General features: G+C 42.7%; 2 protein-coding genes across 4 annotated transcripts in view; both read right to left on the bottom strand.

Annotated features, from left to right (window-relative positions):
* Positions 1 to 368: 368 nt before the first annotated feature.
* On the bottom strand, positions 369 to 6267 carry tmem269 (transmembrane protein 269). 3 transcript variants are annotated; one of them, XM_026367378.1, is made up of 8 exons: positions 6106 to 6267; positions 5521 to 5572; positions 3837 to 4792; positions 3609 to 3756; positions 3245 to 3342; positions 2042 to 2185; positions 1743 to 1943; positions 369 to 1099 (listed from the first exon to the last, which is right to left on the bottom strand). In XM_026367378.1, the coding sequence occupies exons 4-8, from the start codon at positions 3647 to 3649 to the stop codon at positions 990 to 992; spliced, it is 594 nt and encodes a 197-aa protein (XP_026223163.1). In that variant the 5' UTR covers positions 3650 to 3756; positions 3837 to 4792; positions 5521 to 5572; positions 6106 to 6267; the 3' UTR covers positions 369 to 989. The 3 variants fall into 3 exon arrangements, with proteins under 3 accessions (XP_026223163.1, XP_026223161.1, XP_026223162.1); XM_026367376.1 differs by lacking the exon at positions 3837 to 4792; XM_026367377.1 differs by having other exon boundaries at positions 3837 to 5572.
* Positions 6268 to 10155: 3888 nt separating this feature from the next.
* Positions 10156 to 27747, bottom strand: part of hspg2 (heparan sulfate proteoglycan 2) — a 78883-nt gene continuing 61291 nt past the window's right edge. Inside the window, 36 exon segments of the mRNA XM_026368452.1 lie at positions 10156 to 12783; positions 13175 to 13278; positions 13551 to 13634; positions 13722 to 13792; positions 14073 to 14120; positions 14469 to 14547; positions 14635 to 14710; positions 15582 to 15638; positions 15907 to 16029; positions 16156 to 16327; positions 16430 to 16674; positions 17036 to 17257; positions 17369 to 17467; positions 17616 to 17724; positions 17818 to 17927; positions 18017 to 18119; positions 18209 to 18353; positions 18466 to 18550; positions 19590 to 19607; positions 19799 to 19915; positions 20034 to 20181; positions 20302 to 20414; positions 20736 to 21002; positions 21092 to 21189; positions 21609 to 21771; positions 21955 to 22215; positions 22298 to 22477; positions 22596 to 22791; positions 22933 to 23114; positions 23486 to 23620; positions 24057 to 24200; positions 24723 to 24867; positions 24953 to 25104; positions 25240 to 25375; positions 26912 to 26989; positions 27257 to 27417. Coding sequence (XP_026224237.1) covers positions 12611 to 12783; positions 13175 to 13278; positions 13551 to 13634; positions 13722 to 13792; positions 14073 to 14120; positions 14469 to 14547; positions 14635 to 14710; positions 15582 to 15638; positions 15907 to 16029; positions 16156 to 16327; positions 16430 to 16674; positions 17036 to 17257; positions 17369 to 17467; positions 17616 to 17724; positions 17818 to 17927; positions 18017 to 18119; positions 18209 to 18353; positions 18466 to 18550; positions 19590 to 19607; positions 19799 to 19915; positions 20034 to 20181; positions 20302 to 20414; positions 20736 to 21002; positions 21092 to 21189; positions 21609 to 21771; positions 21955 to 22215; positions 22298 to 22477; positions 22596 to 22791; positions 22933 to 23114; positions 23486 to 23620; positions 24057 to 24200; positions 24723 to 24867; positions 24953 to 25104; positions 25240 to 25375; positions 26912 to 26989; positions 27257 to 27417 — 4799 coding nt within the window. The 3' untranslated portion in view covers positions 10156 to 12610.

A 27747-nucleotide genomic window follows, 5' to 3' on the forward strand; every position in this document is an offset into this window, starting at 1 on the left:
CACTTTAAACTATGAATTTCCTTCACAACATTGGTTATCATAAACCATGTCAAGAGAAACAGTGAGTTTATAACAATATCTGCACGAGAAGACTTGAAATCTTTGCTCTGTGTGCTCAGTTGACCCAGTGTCATGTACAGTCATTGAGATAAGTCGTTAACACTGCAGCTTATGGCTTACTGAAAGTTCAAATCATTATAATCACCCACCTAAAATTCAAATGACCATTTTCAGAAAGTATGGAATTAATCTTAATTAATTAAAATGGGGTGTCAAATATCTTTTACTCTTAGCTATTATCGTCATCATGTTTCCAAAGAAATCTGAATGTGACTCCAAATTCTATTCATTTGTCTCACACGCACATACACACAATTTTACAGAAGCCAGGACTAAGGGCAGTTTTCTTCCAAACAGACCAAAACCTTGATACGAACATTAATGTGCAGTCCATTAATGCAACACTATTCACAGTGCTTTAAGAATGCCCATTACAGTGCTGTAGATAAACCAGAAAGGACGTTGTCTACAAATGCTGATGAAATCATGTAGTAGTCATGGATGCAAGTGTACCTAGTACACAACACTTAATACCATTACAGTGTCCTGTGTGATTGCTAAATTAAGCAAAAATATTATTAGAAATGTATGCGATATTTCTTTGCAAAACAATTTCTAGGCCCTGCTGCCATGAAAAATAAAATTACAAATAAATAAAAAAAGAAGGTACATAAGAGAACACAACGATTAATCCTTCCCGGTAACATTAAACCATCCTTCCTTAAGTCCCTTCAATCTAGGTTCTCTCTCTTAGATGTGTCACATCAAAATAAAGGTTAAACAAAGCAAGAGTGGTGCATGACCACATTCAGCTTGGATCCTCCATGACAGAAAGGACCATAAGCAGCCCTTTCTGGAAGGCACAGTTCACCCAGATGGGACAGAGGTAACCCCATACTTGGAAGTGTTGCGTGAAGCCAGCCTCCCTTTTACACTTTACTGCTCCAAAGGGATGTTGGGAACAAAATATAGGAGATAGACCAGAGCAGGTAGTACACGCAAACAGGGGAGAAAGAAGAGCAGAACAACACGATGATGCCTGAAAATACAAAAAAAAAAAAAAAAAAGAAGCAGCTCGGTGGGGAAGCAGTGAAAAATAACACTTCAAAACACAACAGCAGCTTGTATTTATAGAACAACAAACCTCTCTACCACTGTGACCTGAACAGCAGTCTACAGTCACGCTCTCAGACGAAGGCTGTATAAATCACAGCGCTGCTGTGTTGATGGTTGCCGTACACAACATTAATACCCATCCAGTAACTGTAGAAACACTTCAACACACTAATGGAGTGCAAATGTCTCTACAAAGTATAAATCATGCAATTGCTGTTGAGGTTCATCAGTCTGGACCCAAAGTGGTGAACTGACCGGCACTGGCCACCAGAGCCAAGCTCTGATAGCAGGACTAAAAATAATCCAGTGAAAACATCTGACAGTGACTAGTGTAGATAATCCTGAATAACTGGATCTACATATCTACATATTTACCATCATCGTATTTTGTCCGGGTGCTAGCAAATCCATTTTCTATGCAAAACATGTATCCATGTGTATGTCAAAACCTCATCACATGCACAGGTTACACCATCTGCACGGCAACCACATGGAGAAAATGCACCAGAAGCAGCTCCAGCAGTCATCTACACTGCCTAGTGAATGTGAAGATTAAATAACTTTACCTCCAGCGTAAACAACTTTCTTCCAGGCCTGGGATTCCAGCACTCTGTCATGGGGGTAGAAGTTCTGGCTGATCATGAAGAGGATCATGGCCACTGCGACGACCCGCAGCATGGCCATGTTACCCCCTGACAGCAGAGAGGCACTGGACAGGATGGCCGACGAGTAGATGCAGGGCAGGCCACGGTACATGAATGGGATCCCTAAGGCCCAAATAAGAAGGGATGTGAAGTCCGACACACAGAGAAAGTGTCACTTTCATAACCCGCAGCGTGCAACGACATTACAGTTTGGAACTTACCGCTTGAGAAGAAACAGAGGCGGACGAACACGGAGAAGGCGTAGCACATGCACAGGACATTATCCACCAGGTCAGGTGTCCTCAGGAGCAGTGACGTGGCAATCCCGAAAGTTGTGAAGTCAGCAAAGTCGTCTAGCTTTGCACCTGAGCAAGAAAAAGGAAAATGTGAATGCAGGTGTTTCTGTGGAGGTCACAGTGAGGCATGAATTGTACCGGTGACACAACTCAAACTAAATGACCTCCTGACCCCACTCAAAGTATTTAATCAGTCTTACTATTCTGTCACTTTAGAAGGTTATTTTGTGAAATCTTATGCAGATATGTTCCAATTACAGCCCGTGACCGTGATTGGTGCATGTAAGTGCAAAAATCTCCAAGAGGAAATTTCAGTGTCAGCTCAACAGCAGCTATTCTGTAAACAACATTCTCCGCTGCCCCGTCTCTTTATCCCTCAGGGGCACGGAGCATGTTTTCAGCAGATGAGGATGTGGTGATTCAGGCAACGGCCCAAATGAACGAGGTGGAATCCCAACGCCCGGGGTCAACAATTTTAGCAATTTCAGATATGCAGAGAACCCAAAGCAACAGGATAAAATAGACAATTGAGTGTGATCCCCTGGAATTAGGCTGCTTAATCACGACGTGATTGTTCATTTGACTAAAATGAATGTGTGTGTGTGTGGGGGTGGGGGGACAACAACATCCACCTGCAAAGTCATGCAAAAAAAAAAAAAAAAAACTCTGTCGTGGCACAAACCTACTAAAATACACAGCTAAGGTGTATTGTGCTGCAGCTGGGAGCTATTTTGGGCTTATGAGAAAGTGTAAACTGGCACACTGGAATGTTAAAACTGCTATTTGTGCCTGATCTACTATATATAGTGCTGTGCAATCAACGGCATGCTTTACATGCCGTGTATTTGCATTGGGTGGTTATTTAAAGGAGGACACAGCAAAAAAAGGATGTCATGCTATAGTCACCTGAACCCTCAAACCAAAAAGTGTGTGGCTGAATTACACTGACTAACTAATGTGTTATTCCTCTCCTGGAGAGTGTGGAAGACTACCCAGAGTAAGTCCCTTTGTTTATGACTTTGTGCGGCCACATTAGAAAGTCCAGACCAGGAGGTCCTGCCAGCACCCCAGTTGAACTTTATCTTTCCCTAAGAGCTACTGATCACAACAACACTCCACTGCACTTACCCAGTGCAGAGCAGGCATCGAGTTGCCTGGCAACCGCTCCATCTGCCAAATCCAGCAGGTAGCCAATCAGAACCAGCCAACATGCAGCATGATGGTGCCTGAACAAAAAGGAGTGAGTGTTAGGTTTAGCTATCTGATGACAGCAGCCCATTCAAAGGCTAAAATAGCTGCAGGTTCTTGCCAATGGAAAACTGCTGAAAGCATTTCATCAGTGTTACAGATAAAATGAAACCAACCAACTGTCTTCTTATTGTCTCCAATAGCAACCAGGTGTCTTCATGATGACTTTCTGATTTTCACTCGCATGTGCCTCTTTAAACTTCTTCAGTGCTATTCCTACTTCTTTTTGTAAAAACCCACTCACCCATTAAGACTGCAGAGAATGGAGGCCATGCCCATGACCATGTTGGCGACCGACAGGGCGTTAGCTGCATTTTTACGAGCAAACTCCTTGATCTGGAGCGCGGTGACCTGATCAGTCAGAAAGAGCTTGTTGGTGCACTGGAAGAAACCTGAAACCACACATCAGCTCCAGTTAGTAGTCGTACGTGTTGAGCACGTTGAGAAAAGCTAAATGCCCGGTTAACCATACCAGCTGAGCTTTTGACGAATGAGTCTGAATGGGAATGATTTAATAATCATATCCATATGCCAGTTTGAGTCAAACTTCTGTTCAGGTGACAGAGAAAATGTGTAAGAATGAGTTACCAATCATATAATACTAAATAATACTACTTTGTATTATCCCAAACTGCTGGTTAATGTAGCACGTTTGCTTTTTTTCCTCAGTCTTTTAATCAAAACATGACTATGAAACAGCCCCGTCTTATGTAAAAGAAACATCACTTACCAAGACGTATGTTTATTGGACGGAGACCAACCTTACGATACATTCATCCTTTTTCAGATCACTAAAATGCATGTGTTACTGTACATTCATTGAATCAAAGGTGTGCAGCCTACCGCATGCAACATCAAAGATTCTCTCATCATCCACTCATTAAATTATCACTTACAATATGCAATGTATGGACATAGTCTACATATCTGAACTACTGTAAAATATTGACCACAGTGACATGCATTAAAGTTATGAGTAGATAACGTGGAAAATAAAAAAAGGAAAATGACGAAAGGATACAAGCTCAGAACAGGATGTATGTGAGGTTATCAGGGGTCAAACACACACAGATACTGGTGTGGAGAGCACGGCTGTGAACATTTAGGGTTCTATCACACACACCACAGGCTACAGAGCATGAGCTGAAGATGGGGCGGCTGCTGACCCAGTCTCCTCCCAGCCCAAAACTGCCTGTGCCCCCTCAAAGCTGTGATGTTTTTTAATGAAGACAAACAAAGACACCTTTGTTTCCTGTCTGCCTCCTCTGTCGTGAGCGAATTATTTAGTCTCAAGTCATAGTACTGTCCAAGACAGCGTGCACGGACAATGACCTGCCAGATTTCAAGATTTTTAAATGTTACAGTAGCAACCCTTCTCCCTGAACTTCCTGTGATTCCAAAGCCGGCCGAGTTCAAGACACTCTTCATCTGAAAGAAAACAGCGTGTGAGACACAGAAAGCCAACAGTCATGTAGGACTTCATAACTTTACTCATCTCTCTTTTTTTACTGTTTATTCTTTAAAGACGTTAACACACGTTTCAACCCGGCATTTTAAATATTACGTCTTCTAAGACTGGTCACATTTAGTCACAGTGAACTGCGTTAGGGAGCCGAGCATGCTGCTTCACATGCAGAAAAAACAAACAAACAGAAAAAGCAGGTGTGGGGTTGTGAGTACATATTTTAAATCTGCCCACTTAAAGACACCGTCTTGGTAACTAATAAACAGAGGATGAAGCCAGAGTGGGACACACGGTAAATTCAAGCAGATCTCGATTTCTGGACTGGAGCCTAATAAAAGCAATGCATGGTGGGAAAGCCCTTGTTATGTAACTGTGTTACCTAGTAACAACAGAAATTTGTAACTATTCAACAGGAGTAACCTGCCGTCAATTTATCACTATTTATATATTTAAGTTCCTTTAAGAATGAACATTATTTTACGTACTACAGTATAAACACATCCTGTAATAATGAACTACTGAATGCTTCTACTATATGATCCTATCTTATTTAATTCAAGCTTTAAAAGGACATTGGCGGCTTGTTTCTCTACCCAGTTTGAACTAAGCAGGCGTTAACCACTGACACTGATACCCATGCAGGTATACAGTGATCCAGACTGTGAGATGCGAATGAGAAATAAGCACCTACCAGAGGAGGAGGTCAGCAGGATCATGATTGTCTCTGGTTCACAGCACAACAGCTGAAAGATTTTTTTTTTTAAATGAAAAGTTATTTTGCATGTATATATATATATATATATATATATATATATATATATATATATATATATATATATATATATATATATAAAACACTGGACAGTTTTATTATCATCCACAACTAGACCTTGATACTAATTCGTGTTTTTGAAAACAATACATTTGTGTTTGCTAAAAGTATGTTTCCAGATGTGATGTCAACTGCATCATTTTAGGAAGCAGGTCTGTTGGAGCTTTACCAACTGGATCACTTTGGTTTATTCAAAGCATATCATTAAAATCAGCAGACCCATGACATTATCGATCAGATGAACATAAGAAACAGGTGATTTTCTGCAGCTGTCTCACATCTCTGCGTAATTATGGAAAAAGGTTTCAACAAGTGGCGCCAACTGCGTCACAGCCAAATGAGCCCACAGATACAATTAAGACTTTTATTCTGATCAATTAAAAGTCACACTATTGATGTGAACGCATACTAAAGCCATTACGTGCAAAATGCTTGTCATCTTACCTGGGAGGAAACCCCACAGATATCAGAGTCTACACAAGTCAAGTGATGGAGGTGCGTACCAAAGCGCGCACGCACACGCAGAACCGGTCCGAGTCTCTCTGTTCTCTCCTCTGTCGTTTCAGCGTCGCCCTTTTAAAGTCCCAGGGCAAATCAGCTGGAATATTCCACCGGAAATGATGCTCCAACAGCTTCTAGGGTTTTCTCTCACGCTGACGTTAGTTCCTAAGACTTGGGAGCAGTGATGTGACGTCGCTTCACCGGCCAGTGACCAGTCTGTCACTGTTATCTCCCAAACTGATGGATGAAATCACTCTAAAGGGACATACACACCTGCCTGGATCTCATTTAATGTGTAATATCAGCTTTTAGGCTCCGGCCAGCTGAGCTGCTCATGTTCTGTGGACCTGAAGTGCCCCTGGTCGGGAATGTGACGTGACGTCACTACTCCCAAGCTTTAGGAACTAACGTCCATCAGTGTTTGCAGAGAGGTTAAAAAGAGGTTTCTGTGAAACCCAGTCTCACAGTTTACCCAGTTAAAACCTATTTTACATCAGTCATCAGACTGATGAATATTCCTCATTTAATTGGGCATTTCCTCTTTGTGAAAGTGATTTTTTACTTATTTTCTGCTTATATTAACACTCATTAACTAATGAGAGTAAAACATTTAAATGTTTCAATTGGATGCTTAGAAAGTGCACGTTTTTCATCTCTGCTATATGTCTGGAATTCACATATTTTAATTGGCATGTTTCATATTCATGCAAAAACTGCACTACCACAAACACTAATGTTTCATTGGACCAACTTTAGCTTTGATCACACACTCACTTACCGTTGCATTGTTTCCATAAGCTTCGGCAATGTCACTACATTTAGTCCAGTCTAGATTTGCATTAATTTTTCTAGTATCATCTTGTATTGATCATGGGAGAGTCGAACGGCTGTGCAAAGTCTTCTCCAATCCAAGCCAATCCATGTGTGAAAATGATGTGTCATGCTCCCTGAACCACTCTTTTACAATTTGAGCCCGATGAATCCTGGTATTTTCATCTTGGAATATGTCTGTGACATCAGGGAAGAAAAAATCCATTGATGGAATAACCCTGGTCATTGACTATATTCAGTTAGTCAGCTGAACTCATAACTTTTTGCTGAACCTAGACCTGACCAACTGCAGCAACCCCAGATCATAGCGCTGCCCCCACAGGCTTGTACAGTAGACACTAGTCATGATGGGTGCATCACTTCACTTGCCTCTCTTCTTACCCTGATCCTGATGCATCACTCTGGAACAGGGTAAATCTGGAGTCATCAGACCACATGACCTTCTTCCATTGGACAGTTTCCAACTACCCAGTTTCAGTAGTTTCATCAATCTCCTTAGATGTTTTCTTTGCTTGCTGCAATTCTAGTAATTTGACCCTTCAGAAACAGATTAACGTCTTTTCCACAACCACAGGATGTGGACATGGTTGTTTAAGAAATAAGAAGCTACTCACTGAATCAGTTAAGGTTAAATAACTTGTTCCCAGCTGAAACATATTCACCCATGCAATAATTATCAAATTTTTTTGGACGGGTTTTATTTGAAAAACAACTATAGTCTCCCTCTAGCTCTTCTAGTCTTCTTGAAAGCCATATGTATTTCAGATTAGTTATGAATCTGAATCTGAAAACAGATCAGATCTGAAATCAATTTCCTTCAGCCAAAGAAATATGCCCATTATTTGGAGCTTGGGTAGATTTACTGCCCTGATTACTGAGGGTTTCTCCATCTTTTGGACTGACAGTTGAATTGGTTCAGGAATAGCTTTCATTAGACTATCAAACTGAGCGTGATAGCAATTTATGTCATATTTTGAGCAACAGCTTTTATAGACTAAGCAGTAAATCAATCACATCAATCATTTCCACCACTAGATTTAAAAACGAGGAAGGAAAGTTTGTCATTATTCAAAAAGAAACTCAAAATGATTAGGTAAAAAATGATGAGATACATTTTATTCCTTGTTTAAATGAATCACAAAGCAATTTCAAATAAATATATAGATTACCACATTCGCACAGGAAGAAATGACTTAAATGTATGTATGTTTTTAAAGTATGTACATCCCCTCCCTTATTAGGTACAAATGTACAATCCAATACAGCAGCTCTGCCACGATTTCTACTTTTACAGGGTTATAATTTCTCAGTTTTAGTTGAAACTGTCATAAAGGCGTTTATTGTGTTTATTATTAAGGTCACAGTGGGTGGTGGAGTCGTACTGGAGTGCATTATGTTAAGAGGTGTCATGTTCTGGCCTTCACATGCTGCACTGATGACGTGTTTAACTATACAGTCGCTGTCAGCGATAAGACAAATAAGCATTTAGACAACGAAATAGGTTTCATTAATCAACGTTAGCAGAAAGTCAATGGACAGTTCTTCTGGTTTTAACAGTGTTTTCCACCAGGCTGCTCTGCAGCACATATACAGAACAAACCATCAGCAGCATCATGCATCACAGGTAAATATGTTAATCTTACAATAATCACCAGTCATCAAGTCCTCTTCAACCATCCTGTAGGCCATTTGCCCCGACTGTCATGTGTGAGCCATAGGATCATCTCTTTAATGTTGAACAGTGATGGATAAAAGCCACAGTGTTTCTCACTTGTTTCTTCAACTGAACGTGTATTCTGAAGCATCCATTTACCCCAACGTCTGACTTTCTCACCCCTTTCTCCAAAGCCTATGTCATACTCAGTGTACTACTGAATACGTTTCTGTCTTCAAACTGTGAAAAACATTTGGCACACTCTATTTGGCCACGAAGTGTTAGAGATCTTCTCCGTTCTGCTGGGTTCTCCATCTCTGCGAAGGGTTTCCGATCTGATGCTGTGTTAGAATGACTGTTGGGGTCCTTCATATTCTTATCCTTCATACGAGTCCTTCTTGCCCAGTAACTTTGTCTCTGCACAGCCAGCTCTGTAAGAGTGCTGGTGATTCCAAACAGTTTCCATTACTGAACACAATTACTGTGCTCACGAGAGCACTCGAAGCTTTAGAAATGGTTTTACACCCTCATTAATTCATACAATAGTCATGGGAGGTTATTCAATTCTCAAAATCTCAACCCCAAAGCACATTTGTTGATGAAAAGTTTTTTATTTAAATATTTGTAATTTTTTATTTGTATTTATATTTGTGCTTGTTTCTGTTCCCTCTGCTGTGAACATGAGAATTTCCTTACTGTGGGATTAATAAAAGTCTAAATATCTTATCCATTTCATTTAGTCTGGTGCCCTGGTATCGTGAGATGTACATGCCTGCATTATTCATTTTTAATTTTAATTATTTATATTTTAAAAAAAAATCTAAATCTGTCTTAAAACAGTGTTGAGGTGCCCATATCTGAACTAAGCTACACAGTCTCTCTTTTCACTCTTGTTTATTTACAGCTCCTAACAGAAAAGCTGTGTGCTTGTTTTGTCCCCCCCGTCACTTACAATATACTGAAGGGGAAGTAGCAGGAAGACTTAATGGGCAGAGGAAAGAACCAAAAGGAAGAATGATAAACGGAGACAGAAAACTGTTTTAATGCTTATTTGGAGTGTGTCTTAATGAATCGATCCTAAGCCTGACTCTCGTGTCACAGTGACATATTTTTGCACTGTAGCAGAAGCTGATTCTGACAACTCCAGAGACTTGTAGTCAAATGTCAAAGTAGCAACTTGAGCTTGTACTGATTTTCATGTCTATCACAGCACAGTGAGTAAGATAAAATGAACATGAACTAAACCCCAAACGTTGATGCATCAGCTTCCATTTAAATCATTGAGAGGAGGAATGCAGTTGTACAAAGCTGTATGTGTTGTAATGAAGGTGCTTTATGTGAGTGGAACGTTTTCCCATATAGATTCTTTGTTAGAATAGTAAAATGACGACCTGTAGGGGCAAAACAGAGGATGTACAAGGGACTTGACTTTCAATCCCACATCTACAGCCCTCCCACCCCTCTGCCCAGCCCCAACCACAGTGATACAGTGAAAACTCACAAGGTGATTACAAATAGCACATGAATTTTGTTTTAATTAAGAAACACCATGGGCAAGGGGGAGCATCTTTTCAACATTGGAAAGGGAACAGTCAGGTCATTGTGACATGGACAATATTTCATTTGGTACACTTTCAAGTTATCTGCAATTTTTTTCCACCATTCAGAAGTGAAACAGTAACAGTGTCAAAAAAAAAAGAAAAGAATAGAAATCAAAATAAACATTTCCATCTTTACTAAAAGTGCACCTTTTATATTTTGTAATGATGTAAAAACAACCATGAATCACTGGCAGTTTCTTGACAACTTTGCAATGGGTAACATGAAAATCCAGTTCAAGAGCAGATACACAAGTGGTGCCCAGCAAGGGGCACACACACACAGACCACCCTAGTCTTCTTTAGGGTCCTTAACCAGGACCACAGCATGGTCTCTTTTGAATCCACGTGTTCGTGATGACACCATTTTGGAGCCTAAGACTTTTTTTATCAAGTGAATAATAAGACCAGTTTCCAACTGTTTGACCAGGCAGCTCCAGTTATTACACTTTAACCTTTAATGGAACCGAAATCTGAAGAACTTACCGGGGAACCAGATTCAATCATGTCGGGGGGGAAGCCAAGGGGATGTGGGAGGCAATACACAATAACCAGAGGAGAGAAAATAGCAAAGTTCTGTGACGGCTCTAAAACGGCAGAATCAAGCTTTGACACAAAAGTGAGAAGAAGAAAAACGAACAATAAATTAAAATGAAGCAGCTCTGGGCGAAAGGACAGCGCTCGTTTTTAAGCATATTAATACAAACATCCTAAGCGTACCCCAAAAGGTGATGGTGCAGTTTGTGGTTTCGTGTTGTGGTCGACTAAAGGTGGGCGAGCATGCTTTGTTTTGTTGTTCCGTTTTCTTTTTTCTTTTTTTACACTACTGGTCGCAGCACTTACAGGAGCAAACACTATTGCGTCCTACTGTGAATCTCCCTCTGCAGAGAGAACAACCTACAGAACCCGCAGAGCCTTCAGAGTTTCATAGCTTACTGAACTGTCGCTAAAGCTACCAAACCTGAAAAATGAAGACACATCTTGAGGCAGCTCTGGGTTGATCCTCCTGAGGATGTGGATAATGACACATGCACGCGCACACACACACAGACACACACACACACACTATGTGGGGAAATAGAAAGGGCTGAGACAAACCATAAGCAAAAGAATTTACTTCAATGCACTGACATTGTTGACTGATAGGGATATCTACCTGACTGGCAGATAGCTTTACACATAAAACAACATCTTCAACAAACACACATATAAAAAAAAAACAACATATTCAGTTGTTAAAAACGGCTTTTTTTGAGATCTACTCAATCATAAAAGGCTGTGGAGGCAAAAAGCCATGCCAAACAGTTGCAAAATCAACGTCAAACGCCATGCATGTCAACAAATGTGACGCTAGTGTACACTGATTTCTTTCTCTAATTAACCAAATGACTAGTGAAAAAAAGAAAAACACCACTACATGTGACAGACTGTATGCGCTGTATCTTCATGTCTGACATTAGCACCAAGGTTTCTTCCTTTTTTCATAAAAAAAAAAAGAGAACAAATACAGACACAAAAGAGACGACAGTGCCGTGAATGACTTGTGAAGCAAAGAAAAACAAAACCAAAATGTGAAAGCAGCAGTTCTTGCAGTTTTTCCATTTGTGTTCGATGACCTGAGTGTACCGAAAGCTGCGTGTGACTGTGACCGTGGTGCCGCTCCCCTCTCCCGAAAACGCCCGCAAGCATGCTCGCGCGAAACAAGGTTCCTCTACAGAAGTGAAGAAAGAAGGCCTAAACGTCTTCAAGTATTAATACAGTTAGGCCCGTGGAAAGCCCTGAACACACAGTATTAGAACCCAGAATAAATCTAGGAGAGCTGAAGAGCAGTTATGGTTAGTTTGTATGTTTTCCCCCACAAATATAATATATATATTCATATGTATATAAATAAAAATTCAGTGCTGTAAAAACATCCTCCATAGGATCTGACCCATCGTAGAAGGCCTAATATGTTTTACTCTTACTCTTTTCGTGGCTAAAACTACTGCTGGAAGTATGTAAACTGTACTGGTTCTCCTGTGTTAATAGTCCTTCATTGAGAATACAACACTGAGGAAGAGAAGACTTGTTATTATCATTTGAATTTCGCGCTCTCTCTCTCTCTCTCTCTCTCTCTCTCTCTTTTTTTTTTTGGTTTTACTGCAAACAGAGAAACGTATCCTGTCGTGTCGTCTTGTTGTTTTTTTGGTAGCAGCAAAGCACCAAGTTTACATCACGCTGTATGTGTTGAAGTTTCTCTGTGTGAGTCTGCTGTGCGTGTGTGTGTGTGAGTGTGTGTGACATCACTTTGTAGTCTCTGTTAGTGTGTGTGTGTGTGTGTATGCACGTGCTTGTGTATGTGTGCTTATGTGTATGCTACGGTCTACGAAGAGCACTGCTGCACGTTGACGCCGTGGGCTGCGTGGGCTTGCAGGTCGATGGCCTGGGCCGGCTGCTGGCCCGGCCGGGCGTTCATCAGTGTCAGGTTCCTCACACACCCTGTCATTCCTGACAAGAACTTCCCTCCTGTCATTGAAGCCATGTTTGGGGCTCCGCCTGTCACACAGGAAAGTCATCAGATTTATATCTGCCATCAGATAGATGAATTAGAACATATGCTGAACCCTGTACTATTTTCTGGTTCTGCACCCACTGCGTTTGATCACTTTCTGTCTGTGATCAAAGAATTAGTCTATTTATTCCAACAGGCCTTCCTATTTGTTCTCAGAAAATTGCAGATTCACATAATGTGCCCCTACCACAAGCTTGAGGAGCTACCAATATGAAAAAAGTTATATTTGCATATGTGTTTGTTGTGGTAATTGAATAAAATGTAAAATAAAATCCCAAATGTTCAGATGACACAAGGCGTCAATTGCTTCATAACCCTTCTGCTAAATTTAGTCCGTTTCAGGAATCACACATGACATATTTTTAGTCTACTCACCAAGGTATATACTTCCTTTGGTGTTGACCATGAGGCTTTTGCCTTTAGACTGTCCGTGCAGCGCAGTTCCTCCATCAATCTGAATGTAGCCATCTTTTCCAGTCCTGGAAGAAAAGAGAAACGCAGCATAGCTAAATACAAGTATAGTAACAAGTATAGTAACGGGAAACATGCATGACACGTACACAAACAATATATAGATGACACTATGTATTGATAAAACTACCATTACTGTTATGAATGAAAAATGAATGACAGCGATGTATAGCTAACAAACTGTGAGTACTGCAGGCACTGGTTCTGGATGGATGGATAGTTTACACATGTACTGTATATACAGCATCAAAGGGCTGCAGGATATAATATGTGATCTTACCTCACTGCTGTAATCTTGTGCCATTTCCCATCATTAATGGACTTCCGTGACAAGATCTGTGCCTCTCCACTGCCCAGCTGGTAACTGAATATCAAGCATTGATGCATTAATTTAAGCCGATAATAACAACACACACTGCAGCTGTCAGACAGAATTACAGGCCTGAGTCACCTGAAAACGAGGTGTCCATTCTGCAAACCCAGGCTAATGAAGTCTTTGCCTTTGCCATGTTCCCCAAAGTCCTGTAAACCAGTGTTTTTAGTCAGCAGTGGAAGAAGACGTTACATGACAGCATGCTGTGATCTACTGCCCTGTAGATTCCCACAACAAGTGCTTGAGGTCAAATATTCACAACAGAATTTGTATTAGTGTGACGGAAAATACACAGATACCTTTTATTCAAATCATGTGGTTGTCCAGGAGCATCACAAAAATATATGAACATACAGCATGTATCTTTTCTGGAAAATGCAGGTTATGAAACATGCCAAAATAAAGACAAACAAAACAAGTGTCAGGTACCTTTTTATTAGCATGCACCTTTCGCGCATTGCGAGCCACAGTGGTCTCCTGAGGAAAATGGAGGGTGAGTTAGAGAAGCAACATGCACTTATTTAGTGGTGTCAGGTGGAGGCGCGCTCACAGCCAACATGCCCAACAGAGTCACAGCTTTAGTGGCACAAGTATGAATTAGACAGTGTGATGACGGATGCTGCTCAACAGCCAGTGATTCACTGAAATGGAAAAAAACAACAGGTGCAGAACTGTATTGTAGTGATGTGTTATTTGGTGACACGCTGTTGAAATGCAGGGGCTAAGTTAAGGTGAGGATGAAGTGGTGGGAGGGAAGTTTGTAAGAGTGAGGTTTAGGAGTCAGATTAAACCGTGTATCAGCTCCTGACCTCGACCAGGACTTACCACTCCCTGCCACAGGATCAGGCCCTCATTGGAGCTAGTGTTAATCTCCAGTTCAATGGTCTCTGGCGAGTCATGGGCACTATATAAGCAACAGAAGAACAGATGTATTAACTTAATATAGAACTTGTGAGAGCAAAAGCATGTGGAAAAGAAAATTAATACTCACCTTCTTGGGAAAATAGCTTTAGGAAGAGCAATGAACCCATCATTTTGGAAATGAGCAGCGTACTGGTAGGGGGAATCTACAACAAACATACAGTAAAAAACAACTTAGTCAATGTGGTGTAAACTATCATTCTCACTGTTCTGGTTCCCTCCAGTGGTGAAAGCACGGAAGAAACTCTAGTTAGACAGGATTAGTTGAAAAAAGTAGTTAAAAACGGTGACATCACTCCGCAACACATTTATTTGTTGGTGGTGTTTAAAATGAGTCTATGTAACATATAAAAAAATAACTATAAATATATCATTATTCATCTTATCCATGATGCAGTCCCACCGTCATCATCATCACCAATTAGCAACAAGTTATTTGCCACACTCTCTCACAGAGATCGAACCAAACTCACCAAAACCACGGCCCCATGCGCAAGTTGTTAGTAACAGCACAAATGTGTAGTCAAGGAGCGGATTTAATGTTTCCACAGTTTCAGAGAGAAAAGTCTTTAGGTTTCTTCTCTTGTTGTACAGACAGGCAGTTTTTTTTTGCAGTAGACGGAAATGAAAGGTTTTATATTAGAAGTAGTGATCTTGATGGGATTGACGTAACGCTTGGGGAAAAGAAAAACGAGGGGAATTCCACATTTGTAGCACTTCCAGTATGAAAAAAGGTGCCATAGATCCAAACAGGCAACAAGTTGATCCCCCAAATGCAGTGTACCGTCCTATTACCTCTAACCATAGATGCAGAATTCCCCTCTGCCAACTTCCCAATGGAGAAAAAGAGCCTCAGCTGCCGGTTGAGTACAGACTTGGTTTGTGTTTATGCACGAACATGTGTTAGGTGATAGACAGTTTGGACTGAGCTTGGAAGGGACTGGGGCCCCCTCGAGTTCAGACGGGCCCTTGTTAGTTATGGTCTTGTCAGGCAGATTCATTATTGAGATACTGTACCATTCGCCTCGCTAGCTTCCAAGCTCTTCCGGGCCTCGGGGAAACTGGAGACCTGGCCTGTGTGTGCAGGATATAGCCATGAGAGCGAAGGGGTGAGACACATGTAATCATTTAAGCTCAACTCTGCCAGCTGGACAGGATTGACCTGAAGAGGGCGCTGAAGTGTGTGTGGTGTTAGGGAGAATGTGTGGGTCTGTAGCAATGTGTATGGTGAGAAGACATACTGGATTCTTTCCTCATTATACATGAACACAACACTGAACAGGAAAATATTTTCTGCCATTTTTGGGTTTGAAAAGTGTACTTGTTGCTTGTTAATACTCACTTTCTTCACAGTTAGGGCCCGTGTGTCCGGGTGTGCACACGCACTGGCCGTTGACACAGTTGCCACCATTCTGGCACTGAAGGTCGCTGTGGCACACATCTTTCACCACCTCGCAACGCTCACCTGCGGGGTCACATGGCGTGTGATGAGCACGTCTTGCAGCGTTCTTAGTTTTCCAGTTATAGAGAGGTAAGTAAACGTGCTTCATAGATAATGATACAGGTGGATCTGACTCTATCTGACACTTACCTTCGAATCCATCCTTGCAGAGGCACTGGTACTCATACTCAGCAGTCAACATGCAGTGACCCCCGTTCAGGCAGGGCCGGCGGTCGCACGGGCTGTTGTCCACACACTTGCTGATGGATCTGCTTTCTGTGAAGCTGTAGGACAGATCCACCTTTTTGTTGTTGATGGAAACCTAAGCAGGCAGTGCAAACAAGTTTAAGCTACCAGATCTAGAAAAAAATATTCATTCACCGTTCTTCTGTTTTCTTTTTTTTTTAGTGCCTGGAGGTCTCACCTCTCCTATACATCCCTGAAACATTTCGCTGACATTAGCAGGCTTAGGCAGGATGTCCATGTTGGGGACTCCTCCGAGGTACATGGGGGTGTGGATGTTAAGGCCCTGGGCTTTTCCTGGAGACATCTTGCTCTCCATGGGGCCTTGGTCAACCTTTAGGGAGCCGGCTCGCTTGTTCCTCTCGGCCACGACTCTGTGCCACTGGCCCAAAGTGACTGGCTCAGGACTGAGAAGGATTGCTTGGCCTGAAAATCAATATATGTTAACACAGATTTGACCTTAAACAATACTATTTTTTGATGAATAAACACACTGAAATCATTACTATGTTGAAGGCATGTTGCTACCTGTGCCTGTCATTGAATACAATGTGCAAACTTTGACTGGTGCACGGGAAGAAAATTGAGCATGCATATTTACTTCAAGACATAAAATTGTTATAACACCAATGTTGGTGGTTAGAACATTAGACAGGACTGGACAGGAGTGGCCTTTTATTTTTTCCAGTGTTGTACAAATCCATTCCCTCTGCCGTGTTGAGCCAAGCTAGTTGACACAGTGCGTTAACACAACTCAGTATTGCATAATGATGGTTGTATAGTTTACCTGTGCCCAGTTCATATCTGAACTCTAAGTGTCCATCCACCATGGAGATGGCTACAAAGTCCTCCACCTTCATTTTCTTTCCACCACAGAAGAACATCAGGCCGTCTCTCTCCTGGGGCTTGAATTCCAGCTCAACACGCAGGTCATCGTGGATGTTGGTCAGGGGAGGATAGGCGATGAACGACTCCTCACCATCAAACTGTGGCGTGGTCACCAGTTCTCCTAGTAGAGGCAAAGGAGAAGGAAAATAAGTAAGTAATTTACCTTAATGTCATCCTAACAATATTTACATTATGTTTATAGGAGAAGAGTGTTATTAATTTTCCGTCTTACCACCCATGCATTTGTCTCCAAACTTGCCAAGATGGCAGCGGCAGTCATAGCCCAGGCCACTCGGGCGATTGATGCAAGTGGCATCTGGTCCGCAAGCCTCTGTGGAAGTTCAGATGGAAAAAGGTCAGAGACAGAAACCAGTTCCTTTATTTACTAGAAGAATATAACCCTATCAATGATGCATAATGATGACTGGTGACTGATAGCAACGTTCAATCTTCTGATTTGTCTGTGAGGTCACATGTACCTGAGTGACAGTGGAGGGATGAATGATGCTGGCAGTTGCTACCAGTGAATCCTCTGGGGCAGCTGCACTTGTATAAGCTGGACTCCGACACTTGACACCTGCCACCATTCTGAATTACACAAGAGAAAAGCCATCTTGGTATTGTGATTGTTAAACCCAACCCGAATCCAATACATACAATGGGAGGATGAATGGAACTGACCTGGCATGGATGATCTTTGCAAGTGGGACAGTTTGTGACGCCAGTAGAGCTGCGGTCCAGGTCTTTGAAGATCACCTCCTCACCTTGGATGATCAATTGGCGGATACAACCTGCATTGCATCAATGACCAATAAGTACGAGTCCCCAAACAGAGAAAACATTTCTCCAGACTTCATTTCTCTTCTGAGCGATGTCTTACCCACAAACCCGGTCTTAATGCCAGCAGTTTTAGTGAGGACTGTGTGGTTAGGGTAACCACCAACATGCAGCTCCTCATTTAGATCCAGGCCCTGGAACTTGCCCTGTAGAGCGGAAAAGAGGATTTTACAGAACTGATCACTGAATTCATCAAATGCATGAGTAGGAGTTAGACTCAGATTGACCTAAGTACCTGAGAGCTGCCATTGATGGGCTCCCCACCGTCTACAATGATGTAGCCCAGGGTGTTGTTGCGATGCAGCTCAACGGTGTGAAACTCTCCCAATTTGATGGGGTTGGGGTCACGTATGGTGGCCATGCCAGAGCCCACATCAAACCTGAAACAACATAACAGGTTCTGAAAATTCTGATCATCTGTCCAATAAGTCTTCTGAGCCTGTATTTACTTCAAGTCATTAGGACAACTTCTGACGATCATTTTGAACTGACCTGAACTCCAAGCGACCTCCCACAAGTCCCAGAGAGATAAAATCAGCCCCTGTGGTTCTCCTCTGGCCATTATAGAGAATCATACCTGTACCAAAGAAACTGGGTTAGTGAGTACTAGTACAAACCTGGTCTAGATGAAAACCCCACAATAATATCCATCTTAATAGTCAATACATCTATTGGTTTTACTTCATGTAAACAAACAGAGTGGTCTCTTTTCTTCCATTTTACACTAAATATCTTGACTCCTTATGATGGACATTATTTACAATGGAGACAGCAAATAAACTGGTAAAGCAGCATGCTGTGGTGAGGCAAGTTTAAAGCCAACCAATGCCAGGTTATGTATGAATATACATCCTGTCTGTGCAGCACTGGGTACAGGTGCAACCAGCCACATTCATACAACTAGTCAGTCTTTCCCTTTCTCCACATGCATGAAATAGTCATGCTTAAACTGCATGAGCCACACAAGCTCATGTGGAAACAAGAACATGCCTATATGTCTGTCTACATCATCTCTGGTAGTTTTGAAGTGGGAGTAGATTACATTTAGTGTCTGAAACAACTGATGTTTTAAAGTTTAAGCTTTAAGCTCATGTGTACTGTATTACCCTGTGCTCATCTGTATATCACATGCTATAGCCATTAGCATTAAAACACTATATACAAGGAGGATTTTTGCTATTTTAAGCGGATGATATAAAGAAAGTGTCACTTATTACCAAAAAATGTCCTGTTAAAACGTCAGTAACTGCATGCAAAGGCTACTTGAGTTCAGTATTTCCAGAACTGTAGTGATGTCTATATTAAGACATCCTGCATTTATATAGTCCACTCATGATGAAAAGCAGCACTGCTGCTCAGTAAATTAAGTATGTGTGACCTATGAGCTATTATGAAGCTGATGACTGTAACATTCCACAAAAGTGAATTTGTGATTATGATCAAACAGCCGGCACAGTATAAAACCAAAGGCCATGCATCCTCTTGCATCTCTTTCACTGCCCTGCAATTGTCTTTGCGCTAGATGCATTATATTATGTGAAAGTCTGATGCAGCCGCAAAGCAGCACTGCCAACGTCAACCTTGAGCTCCTGTGGTTCTCAAGCACTGAGACTCACCAGCGTACAATATGAGACCTTCCCACCAGTGGTGAGAGGAAGAAGTGACGGGAGGACGGAGGGAAGGGACAGAAGACGCAGCGACATTATACATGAGGAAATACGACAAAGAAAAAACACAACATACTGTACAACAAAAGAAAAAGAAGCTGCAAGATTCAACGAGTAAAAACTGCACAGTTAGAAGTGGAAAGGCTGTACGTCCTTACCATCGACATTATCAGGTCTAAAGCTGATCTTAATGTTGAAAGCCTTGTAGGCATTTTTGATGGTGGGTAGGGTGAGGTAGGACAGGGGTTCCTGGGCAAAGTATGGCATCACTCGCTCTGCAGAAACACAACCTCACAGTTAAGTACAGACTAGTGTGGAGCTCATTCTCCAAACTGTCTCCACGTATTTGCAAACGGCAGCTCCTGCTGTGCGCTCCACTCCACGCAGACTAACCGTGAACTTGAAGTTTGGTAAAGGCTTCCACTTTGCCCTGTTTGTTCGAAGCGGTGCAGACGTACGTCCCGGAATCCTCGTGGGTGACGTGAGGAACCGTCAGCGCGTTGGCCTCCTGGAAACACTTAGGAGGAAGCTCTTCTTCCAGCTGAATGCAGAAACAGACACGGTGAAGTCAGGATCGTAGATAATATCTACAAATGTCCACATAATGTTTCTTTGAGCCACATGAGCTGGCAAAGCGGAATCACAGACGTATCTTTGTTACCTTGGACCATTTGATCTCAGGCGCAGGGTATCCTGAAGCCACACAGGGCAAAACTGCATCAGATCCGACTGTCACCTCCTTTGTTTCGGGCAGTGCAGCAATTTGAGGCAGAGCTGTGCAAACAGACAAATGATTTGAATGAGCATGGTGCACAATACATCTGTGTATGTATGTATGTATGTGTTTGTGTGTGTATGTGTGTGTGTTTATCCCATTTATTGAACAAAAGTATGGTGTCGTTAATCAGTGTCTGCTCAGGGACATTAGGATCCTGTTAGCTGGTGTAATGGCTGCAAAAAGATGGCTGTAGGTTGCTGAAACCCAACTCACTGGTAAAAATGTCTAATGCATAAACTCCACAGAATATGAGTCTGGACAGACATGCAGGAGCCATGCAGTCTCAATGTGGTATTTGCAGGTTTGCAAGTACTCACACTGGACGTGGAGGACCACTTGGGACTGCACTGAGCCTACGTCGTTGGTGGCAGTACAGCGGTACTGCCCTGCATCGGCCTCCGTCACCTGGTCGATCCTCAGCATGCCACCTTTCACCATGATGTGAGCCGGCAGAGACCCTCCAACTTTGCTCCATTTGACTGTGGGCTCCGGGTCACCAATAGCCTGGCACTCAAACTCCACCGAGTTCCCAATCATCACAGTCTGCACTGAGGTACGCACGTTGATCATCACTTTTGGCAGGGCTGTGAAAACCAAAAAGTAAGAAAAAAGCAGCCTCAGTTATGTTTGGTCTAATAGAAGCAGTTTATAGTTTGCAGTGAATGAGACAGACCTTGGATGGTCAGCCTGGCTGTGTCCTGGGCCTGACCGTACACACTGCTTGCTCTGCAGATGTAAACACCTTCATTGCTCTGCTCAAGGTTCTCAATCCTGTAGAAAACAATCACATTGCACACATGAAAACAAGGCCTGATTAATTTTGTGCTCTTTAAATATTACATCCTATTATCAGGAGTGTATCAGTGGATTTGAAATAGGTCTGGTAGTAAAAACATGAAAAGAGCGAACAGCAACAAATGTAATGTCTCTTCACATGTAGCTCGTACTGTATGTTTATCCTCTGAGCCACATTAATAAATTACACTGTTGAACTGACATGTTCCTTCTTATGATGAACACATGCACTGCATTTTCTTTTGAGTTGATCCTATGTTCACTGTCTACGATTTATACTGACCTGAGTAACATGTGGTACAACATGCAACATTAGCCATTTTGGTTGTTTAATGTCATTCATGTTCATTGTTTCCTGTTTTCACCAAACCAACACCTGACTATGTGTGACTCACCTGAGCACCCCATCCTTGATGTGGTGGTTTGGTGGCAGGGCACCTCCTTCCTTCAGCCACTCAACTTTGGTTTCTACACCACCTGCAGCAGAACAGGTGAACTCCACAGCGCTGCCCAGAGCTTTTACCTCAACTTGAGGAGAAACACGCACGGCCAAAGGAGCTACAGAGAGAAAGGACAGACAGTGACTCATTCATGCTGTGTCAAAGGAAAACCAGTGATACACATTTCATGTTTATTTTACTCCTGCTAAATCAACAGTAGCTGTAGGAGAGAAGATGTATAAGATGGAGAGTATTCATTTTTTGTGCTTAGTGTGTGTCAGACATTATCACCTAAACTTACATCTGACTGTGACTTTAATGACCACTTCGCTGTTGCCCACATTGTTGCTGGCCACACACTTGTAGCTGCCAGCATCCTCGGCAGTAGCCAGGTTGATCTGGAGATCCCCTCCGCTAACCTGAGCTCTCGGGGGCAGGTTTCCGTCTATCCTGGTCCAAGTGTAGGTCAAAGGAGGAGTGCCGTGGGCCAGGCACTGCAACCTGATCACCTCCCCGACACGCACAGCTACATCATCGGCCAACGAAGTGGCATAAGGAGGAGCTAGTGATTGGGGAATAAAAAGTTTATGTTATCTTAAACTTGCAGTTCATAACCCTGGCACAATTCAAACAACAACACTCACTCTCTACGTCGAGCGTGATGGTGACTTCAGTGACGCCCATGCTGTTGGTGGCAGTGCAGATGTATTCTCCAGAGTCTTGGCGACCCACGCTGGGCAGCACCAGACTGTTGTTCACTACCTTGTGTCTCCAAGGCAGAGGAGACCGCAGCTTGGACCAGGTGATCTTTGGGGATGGAAAGCCTACAAAAAGACAAAGTCAAGAAAACATACGTATATTTTTAGCTCAGAGTAGTTTGACAATGCGCTCTACTCTGTCCGAAGACTTAAGAAAGTCCACGTTTTAAGCATCCGACATTACCATGAGCTTCACAGTGCAGTGTTGCAGTTTGTCCCTCTACCACAATCATCAGGGGCTCAGGAACAGAGGCCCGAGGTACTGACAGCACCTGAGAGCCTCCCTCAACGGTGACCTCCACCTTGGTCTCTGTAGTCCCCTCATTGTTGCGAGCTGTGCACACATACGTACCACTGTCCTCTGGACGTGCCATTAGTATCTGCGCACAAAACATTGATAGATTTCAGCATCATAATATCTGTATCATGACACAGTCTGTAAATAGCAACACAGAACTAATAAAGGAGTGATGGATCACTTAAAGTTCTTAACATGTCGCTAGTAGCAGCTGTATCCGTACCTGCAGGACTGCATTGGACTCCATGAGTACAGGGCTGCTCAGCATGGTCTTGCGGTTTCTGTCCAGCCTGTGCCATGACACTGAAGGGCGGGGTTCTCCTGATGCCTGACATTCCAGGTTAATAGAGTCACCCACCCTGGCACGCACAGGCCCGACAGGAGTGACAATGGCCACAGGAGACACTGAAGGCACAGATACAAAATACTAGTATTGCTGTGTACGTACTCAGCCACTAGAGGGAACTATTACTTAAAGGTTTTGGATGGAGGGGGTCATGCTCAAAACTGAGAGGTCTATCTTTAGCAAAATTCATTTGTCAATGTGTTGTATGCACATTAGAGGGTAGATACCCGAACTTAACCCTTTGAGACTCATCAGTAATTAAGACAGAAATGTTCATGTTTGGGTACAGTTCAGGAGACATTTAAGATCATAGGTCTTCCTCAGGTTCAAGCACGAGAAAAACACAATCACAAACTAAACAGTGCCAGGCTCTGGTCAGGTTTGGACAAATATGCAGCCTAATCCATATGTTGACATGAATGTAGCTTACCTTTAACTATCAAAGACACAATGGTCTGAGTCATGCCGAATAGGTTGCTCGCCACACAGCGATAAGCACCGTGGTTCGTAGGGCGGGCATTGGTAATGGTAATAACAGAACCATTGCGGTCGACTTTCACGTTATCTGTGGAATAGAGACATAAAAGAAACCTTTTATCGGCTGTAAATACTGGAGTAGGGTAAAGGGTCTTTCCACATACCTTTCCTGAAGATGTCGTTAGGGTTATTTTTCTAAATCAAAAAGGGAGTAGTGGGGTTGGAAAGAGGTCGGGAACACTATCTGATTTCATTTTGAGACTACATTTTTTCAGTAGCCCTTTAAGGTACGTTGATTAGTCGTGAAACCCTACCAGGCATTACTGATCCCACAAAACTGAACTCATGCAGAAATGTCAATTCAAGTTTAGGAGAGAGAGATTTGAGCACTTTCAATTAGTCTTTAAATGAAAGGGAAGAATACCTGGATGGCAATAGTAATAACCTATACTGTACATTATGACATCATTAAATCAGTCCTCATTAGGCAGGATTCATAATCAGAGCTGGTGTGTGGTTATTACCTGGTAGTGGCTGGTTACTGGCCAGTTTCCATTCCAGTCTGACAGGCTGGGCTCCACTGTACACCCTGCACCTGAAGCTGGCTGAATCCCCTACACGCACTGCAGCACTGTGGGGCTCTATGGCGATGACTGGACTCTGAGGACCTGCACCAGAAATCAGTGGTTTGGACAGATTCCGTTTGAATTTCACTGTCAATGATCTCACTTCATCAAGCTGGCTTATTTTTCACAGAAATTTCAAGTAACATGAATTAATATTCGAAGGAACTCTGGGCTTTATTGGCAGCAGGATAAGAACTCAAAGAGAGCTGAAGCCCAGGACTGAGTGAATGAGGATGAGATCATGGGACAGTAGTGAGGAAATTCATTCAATCTGAGGTCACACTGGAAAGCACAACTGGAAAGTTCATTCATCAAGTCAGGCGGAGTTAGTCTGAGAACAACACCCTGTCATGTAACGTCCAGCTCTTAATGTGTTTATCCCAGCCTCTGATTGATGCTGCCATCAAGTTTCATTTACTCAGTGAGGGAAAAATGACAAATCAGACCAAACGGACTCCAAAAGGAAAACAGTGGGATTTAACACTTAGAAGAACAAATGGGCTTCTGTATTTCATCCATCTGTCTACAAACGACCTATTAAGTCTTAAGTGTTGACAAACTTACGTGAAGACGATGAAATGACGGACACAGAGACAGCCGCCTGCTGGCTGTGAGATCCTGTGTTTCCAGGGCCGCCCTGCACCCGACAGACATACTCTCCTGAATCCTCTGAAGTAGCAGACAGGATGTGCAGCTGACTGCCCCGAACCTACACAAAGCAGACGAGGAATGGATTCACTGCAGTTCTCATTACAGGACAAAGTCAGATCAAGCATTTATCATATGGGTATTACCTGATGGTTGGACGAGAGGCGTCCACTGGCTCTCGTCCAGGTGACCTGGGGAGGAGGATTTCCAGGGGCAAAGCAGTTGAGCTCCAGACTCTGGCCCTCCTGCACATTAGCTATAGATGGCTGGATGGTGACCACTGATATGCTAGGATCCGCTGTACAAACAAAAACACTCACAGTCACTCTCCCTTTGTTTTTACGCTCACTGCTCAAATTTCTATTGCCTCAAAATCAATCTCCAGCAAATGTTTTTAGCAGACCCATTCAGTTTGGATGTCGTGCCGTCTCACCTTTGACCACAGTGACTCTAATGGGAGCTCTATTTGAGCCGACGCTGTTGCTGCCAACGCACATGTAAGTGCCGGAGTCAGTTAGCTGGATGTTGGGGATGAGCAGAGTACCGATGTCGGTTCGGTCCATTCTCGACTAGAGAAGATACATCAGTGAGTGAGGAGAGTAAATACAAAGAGGTATATTATTTCCTGCTATGATTTACATTGCAGCAATGCACATTACATTTCCTAGTTATGATTTCCACTAATATTTACAACATACCAACACATAAGTCATACAGTGCAATGAAGACAAAGCACATCACTCACCTGTCTCACGTTGTTTGAAACACAAATATGACATTGGATTATGACATCACTAGCTAACAGTGACACAGAAGCGCTACAGCAGAGGTCTCAAAGACAACACAAGAGCTGTGTTATTGCTACAATTCAGTCTTTCTGTAAATGGATTTTGGTTTATGATTTCTGCAGCACAACACTGTGCATGTCGTGTTAATAGTCTGTGATCAGTCATAATTAGGAGTGCTACACGATTATCTTTATTGTAAGAGAATGATTGATGATTGTACAAATAATGGAAAAATTAGGACAGTTAGAATTGACAGTTTGTGATTTGAACCAGAGGTTACTCAATAAGCAACTCTAAACTCTAAAGATCTTCAAAATGACCTAACATTTTTGAAAATTTAGGAATTATCAGCAGCCAGTGGCCTGGAAGTCAAAACAACGAGCATCAATACTGACGAAAACCAAACATTCCTGTTTAAGAGCTGGTTGATTAAGGAGTCAACTTAGACTTGTTTGTACACTGCTCCACATGGCAGTCAGGCTGAAAATAAGCTTTTGTAAAGTTTGGAAACACCTCAGAGGGGAGGGAAATCAGGAGGGGCAGGTCTGGGGAGGGATTACTGTATCCGGGGGGTGTCGGGGCATCCACGGACAAAGCTGCTTAGCTCCGGCCCATTCAACCGTGAGGGAGGCTAAACCGAGCAGCGGCTGATGCAGGCCCTGGCTCAATGTGTGTCTGAACCCATTGACGAGTTTTCAAAGCAAGCCGTTTGCTAGAGCATACAGAATTTCTGCGTGGCCGCACGGCAGAGCCCAGCTCGCCCTGGGAAAGGCTGACACAACGCAGTAGCTCTCTGAGGCAGAACTAAACGGGCCCCGGAGCCCTCGCCGACCCGATGTGGGCCGTGCAGGACCCAGACTAACACTAAACCCCCTAAGGCGAGGTGGGGGGAGGGGTCTGCGCCTAACGTGGAGCAAAATATGTCTGAAATACCTACAGTACCTAATGTATACTTAGTCCTGTTAATACAGTCAATGGAAAGAGGAGGGTCCTGGGTGCTGAGAGCCCAAACACGTCAGGAATGGTGTGATGTGGACAGTACAAAACAAAAGACTATGGAACACTATTACCAATAAAATGCAACATAAAAACAAGTTCTGCATGCAAGAAGTCCATCAGGACCCAGCTCATCAGTTTGAAAGTATCTGGCACCAGCCCTCCAGGGACTTAGTGAGCACCTGTGGTATATTAATTATGAGATGTGTATCAACGACACATTCGTTCATGCATTTAGTCAACAATGTGTGAGGACGAGGTCAGTAGACGACAATGGATGTGAACTGTGAGACAGGACAGACAGTGGACAGATGGACAGACCTGCATCTCCTCAATACGTCTCTGTAACACATCGAGACTGTTGCTTTTAAACTGATGGAAACCGTGAGAGGGAATGGCCTGAGCAAACGTCAAAACAGGATGGGTTCAAAAAACAAAACAAAACAAAAAAAAAAACAAGGAGGGGAGGAAGACAAACAGAAGGGAGGAAAAAAATTAAGGTACATGGTCAAAACGGTTATAAAATCTGACACAGTATGCTGAAATACCATAGTCTCCGGAGGTACGACACAGGAATATAACACAGCAGATTGTAAATAGTTATAGTTTTAATCAAAACGTGTTAAAGTCATCACTCAGGCAGCGAGACAGCAGCGGGTGTCTCACCTGTGGTGGGATTTGTCCTCCGTCTTTCAGCCAGGTGAGCTTCGGGGAGGGAGAGCCCGATGCACGGCAGTACAACCGCAAGGTGTCACCTTCATGAATGTCAACACTTTGGGGACTGACTTGAACTTGGGGCAGGGTACCTTGGCCATTTGGGTTAGACCCTGGATACAAAATGCATGATAATAAGTTGAAGTGTAGTGAACACAAACAGAAAACAAACGCAAAGTATAATGAACTGGCTCATTAACATCAGTTACAGACGTGGAAGTAATACTTGGTACCCACGAACGTCACAGAAATAACTTAATCACTCAAAATTAATAATATAAATGTACTGTATCATCATCCAAATCTCCTGTAAATCAGATGTTGCTTTTAAGTTGTGGTTCAACACAAAGCATTTTAAAAAACAAACTAATTAAACTGGCCTGGACACGTCTGTGTACAGTAACCTCTGTCTCTATTGTCTTTGGCAGGGATGTGTTAACCTT

Source organism: Anabas testudineus, chromosome 7, assembly GCF_900324465.2.
Source record: "Anabas testudineus chromosome 7, fAnaTes1.2, whole genome shotgun sequence".
NCBI lineage: Eukaryota > Metazoa > Chordata > Actinopteri > Anabantiformes > Anabantidae > Anabas > Anabas testudineus.